The sequence below is a fragment of the Gymnoscopelus braueri genome, assembly GCF_963280865.1.
Source record: "Gymnoscopelus braueri genome assembly, chromosome: 2".
NCBI classification, from domain to species: Eukaryota; Metazoa; Chordata; class Actinopteri; order Myctophiformes; family Myctophidae; genus Gymnoscopelus; species Gymnoscopelus braueri.
Genome location: NC_137604.1, coordinates 43,251,505 through 43,256,504, shown reverse-complemented (window position 1 = coordinate 43,256,504; position 5,000 = coordinate 43,251,505). Strand labels below are relative to the sequence as shown.

Below are 5,000 nucleotides of genomic sequence, written 5' to 3'. Positions count from 1 at the left end.
AAAAAGGTATGCCTATTACCCAATTCTAAATTTAAAAAGGTCTTTAAAAGAAAGCAATGACCTCTCCACACTTGGACACGTGGAACGCCCATAATGTGTTTGTGTATGCTTTCATGTGTGTGTGTGCATGTATGTATGTCCATGGAAGCTATTAGCACACAGAGTCCAGCTCATCCAGGTGCCTGACTTTGTGCGTGTGTGTGTGTGTGTGCGTGCGCATGCGCGCGCGCGCGCATATTCATGGAGGGCATTAGCAAGCAAGTCCAGTTCGACCAGGTGAGGTAGACCGAACCTCAAAAAGCTGATCGATGCGTCGCGAAGAGGGAGGAAGGGGGAGGGAGAGAGTATGGGAGGGGGGGGGGGGGGGAGGAAGAGAGGAGAGAGATCCTACTTCACCCATGAAATACCCAGGCCAATGCTGCGTACAGAAACCTGAACATACTGTTCACGTAAAAACCCTGGCGACGTGAATCATTATATTCATTATTACTACTGTATATTCTAGTTTTTGTTGTTGTTGTTTAACCCATTCAATCCAGGAACGCATCTGTGTCTTTTAGATTTCTTTGGCTATTCAAAAATAGCAGATATACAAGCTCGTGAAAATGTGTGCAAATCTTTGAATATATATATACACTCAAATCTTTGCTTCTGGGGGTCCCTGGAACAAAATATTTTGAGATGGGGGGGGGGATCCTATCATTTTGGGGGGTCCTTGACATGGAAAAAGTTTGAGAACCACTGATATTATAGCAACATACGTTTTTTTTTCAAATAAAACTGTTGATGATTTAGAAGACATTTGTAGAACCCACAGAAGCAAAGATTTGAGTGAAAAAATTACAAAATGTCACGATTTTTTCAACAAAATAAATAGCAGATCTACAAGCTCGAAGCGTGACACCGAGTGTCGTGCTATGAGCGTGTATATCTGCCATTTTTGAATAGCCCAAAGTATAAAATAATGGTTATAGCTAAAAATCTAAAATGACACAGCTACTGTACATGCGTTCTCGGATTGAATGGGTTAACTACATGCACTTGAACTCTTACAACAACCGGCTGTAGAACAGATGACCTCCACTATCGTTATGCTCCCCTCCACCTGCGGTCAAACACATGAAAAGACATAAACACATCATACAGGACATGCCTGACCTCCTCCCCCAGTCCAAAACAGATTTTTATTACAGTAGCAGCAGTGGTCATACGCTATGTGCAGACAGGCATTCCCTGCAAGATGGAGGCCTTCACAGGTCAGTTTAGTGCATGCGCATCCATTTTCTGGAAGAGTATGCAGTAGTACTCAACATCAGTACTTGAGTCAAAGTATTGCTACTCCTGGTCAAACATTCAAATTTGTACTTGAGTTAAAGTACTGGAGTACTTATGGGTATGGGGATAGTGGTGGCCCTCTTGAAGCACGTGCGGACCACCGACTGGGCAAGAGAGAGGTAGAATATGGCCATGAACACTGGCGCCAGGAGGTCAGCACTGGTATCGATGACCCGCCCGGAGATCCCTGCTGGTCCGTCTCGGCTGGCATGAAACGTGACTTGAGCACACGTGGATAGATACAGCATTCTGATGACAGGGACCTGTGCCACTGTAACGAGATGACCCGGGGGAAATTTGGAGGGAGGTGGGCCCTTCAGAGCTGGACTGGTCCTGCCACGGGATCGCCCCCCCCTCTCGTGCCGTTTTTTTTACAACATCAGACACGGGGTGGGGGCAAGTGTCTGGTTACCCTGCATGACACCGTGCTTGCCAGGCCGAATTTTGCATTAGTGAGCAGTTACTGTAAAGTGAGCACATGCACACTATTACACTATATTTCTGGGATGACACAGATACCTTAGACCTCTGCTGACCTAAAACAGGGACCTGATGACAGGCACAGGTCCCTGTCATCAGAAATGCTGTATCTATCCACGTGTGCTCAAGTCACGTTTCATGCCAGCCGAGACAGACCAGCAGGGATCTCCGGGCGGGTCATCGATACCGGTGCAGACCTCCTGGCACCAGTGTTCATGGCCATATTCTACCTCTCTCTTGCCCAGTCGGTGGTCCGCACGTGCTTCAAGAGGGCCACCACTATCCCCATACCCACGAATTGCCTCCCCAGCCTCCTGAACGACTATCGCCCCGTATCGCTAGACATCAGTAGCCATGAAGTGCTTCGAGAGGTTAGTAAAAGTCAACATCTGCTCATCTCTCCCCAGCACCCCTCGGGTTCTAATGGCTGTAACCCACGACTTACACAGCACTGGGTAGGCAGCCCTAGTTTTGTCCAACATTCTTCTGAACGGAAGTGCAGGCATGACTTAGTTAAGGTTTTGAAACCTGACCACAAAAAAACGAATTATTTAATAGGAAATACGTGGAATAGATTTTTTTGTGGTGTACAAGTATTTCGAGATAAACCAAAAATATTGACCAATATGGATAATTGTCCGGTGTACGTACCTTAACAACGATGAGAGCTGGCAGCTCTGTGTCTGTGTGGTTCTCAAAGATACTGCTGTAGTTCTGAATAAATTTGGCCATGATCTTGTTACAGATGTTCTGGTCCCTCATTGCTTCAAAACCCGGAGGCACACTGATAATAGGAGATAGAAAAAACAGAACATTTATGTATTAAAGTTAAAATAAATAATGAATTGAACATTCTCATTTCATGAGAAGGTCAAAGCACCTGTATCCTGTTCTACATTCGAGTTAAAAAAAGGAATTACATGAATGAAATACAAAATAAAGGAATGCTACGGTACTCTACTCTCAGTCAAGTGTAGAGTAGAGAAGTGCTCTGTAAGGGGAAATTCAGTGGTGATGATATGCAGTACACAAAGAAACCTTTAGACAATTTAAAAGTGAAAAGGCCTTTATCATATGTGGCTAATGCGTACTGAGAGAAGGCCTCAATGCAGCAACGCATTGGTGCCTTTTTACACCAGCATTTCTCAGTCTGTATATGAATGTAGGTCTGTCCCCTCAATCACACAAACAGAACCATCTCCAACTATAAATGTATGCAGCATGAACAGTCTGCACCAAGGATGCCACATTGAACTTCTTTTTTTGACAAATCTCTTTATTATTTTTGTCAGACAAAATAAAGGTCACAGTGGCATCAGGTAGTGGAACAAAGAGGTCTGATTTTTGACAAAAAACAAAAAAAACACAAAAAACAAATAAACAAAGCACATTATAACAAACAATAAAATGGGTACAGTAATCAGCGCACATGATAAATGAAGTCATAGACAAAAAATATGTAAAAACTAAAATAAACGGACACATTGAAACTTCTATCATAGTTGATGCATATAAAACATAATAATAATTGTGAATCTCTTAAATACACATTGTTTTTTGTTAAGAAGTTAGATTAAGTATTTACAATGATCCCTATTTCCCTCTGCCTGAAGCCATTGACTCTCACCAAACAAGTGGACATTCCACAAGCAGATAGTTTGTCAAAGCAGGGACAGTGCCATCAGCATTTTTCCTGTATTCACCTTATTCTGGCAACGCCCACTGTGGGTGTGGCCAGGTAGGGGAGTAGGGGGGTTGGGAGCCCCATATCGAGGGTTTCATGTTTACCAGTGTTGCCATGTCTGCTTATAATAAGCGACTCTGGTCTTGTTTCTAAAGTGTAGTTGCTTGGCTTGCTTCCTAATGTTTTTAAACCAGTGGTTCCCACATTTTGTCATGTCAAGGACCCCCAGATTAATATGTATTTGTTCGCGGACCCCCATCTGAAAATATTGTGTGCCTGGGAACCCCATACACTTCATTCACTTATTTCCCCAATATTTTTGGAAAATAGCAGATGGCAATTAGACCTGTTATTTTCAAATAGCCGATGTAAAGTGGTAAAACCTAGCCTAGTTGCTTCTTTTGGGCTTGTTTTCATAGACCTGGCCGCTTGTTAATCTTGCTTTACTCGAATATACATGTCTTGTCACCAGTCATTTCTTTCCACCTGACAGCTAAGAGTTTCACTGGGAGGGCGGTATCGCATTCAGACTCAGGAGGAACAAACTATACAACAGGAGTTGCTAATGCAGAGACAAAGGCCACTCTCCCCACCTAGCTTCCCACAAAGTGGTTGGCAAAAGCCGGATGCTCCATGGAGTGGTGGGCATAAATATTGCCCCTGCACCTCCCAGACCCAGCACCTTTCACATAATTCTAACCCTAAAAATAACTGCTAAAATATCCATCTCTCACGTACAAACACTACACTGCGCGCACACTGCGCGCACACACACACACACACACACACACACACACACACACACACACACACACACACACACACACACACCACACACACACACACACACACACACACACACACACACACACACACACTTATAAAGAGAACATACTGTACATGGTTATCTATGGCCTTGTCTTACTACTGCCCAGCAGAGCCCAGCTGTCCTGGCACAAGGGCTAAGGGTTATTACTGGAAATGCCAGTGCAGTGCCAAGTGCACAAGCAGCAAAGAGGACAGTGGCTGATCACAACATCATGGACAACATGGTGAGGACTGTTATTTTCGAGCTGCGTTCGCGCGTCTTACTTGTGATATGACCAGTATGCTGGGACTTTATGGTTCATTGATTATGGGTTTTTGTTTAGGTTTCATTTTTGTGCTAATTTTTAAGAATTTAATATCTCAATCTTCTGCCAGTTTGAATCCTTCAATTGGTTAGGAAAATCTCACCTCACTCAACAACTACTAATCAGAATAAATTTTATGGCCAGCTATGTTTGCACATACGAAACATTTATCTCTGTTAGGCTGGTGCACTTCATCATTGAAATGAGATGAGATACACTTTATTAATGCCTGAAGGGAATTTAAGGTTACATCAGCATGATATAAAATAAATATATACAAGACAATACAAAAAACGATACACAAAACACATATACAATCCTAACCACAAACAAGCACACACATCAAACACACATGGACACAAAAGCAA

General features: G+C 43.2%; 1 protein-coding gene across 2 annotated transcripts in view; it reads right to left on the bottom strand.

Moving 5' to 3' along the window:
- fam13a (family with sequence similarity 13 member A) overlaps positions 1-5,000 on the bottom strand; it is a 90,955-nt gene that overhangs the window by 65,164 nt on the left and 20,791 nt on the right. For both annotated transcript variants that reach the window (XM_080456309.1, XM_080456310.1), the window contains exon 5: positions 2,467-2,599. In XM_080456309.1, coding sequence (XP_080312435.1) covers positions 2,467-2,599 — 133 coding nt within the window. The remainder of the gene's footprint in view (positions 1-2,466; positions 2,600-5,000) is intronic.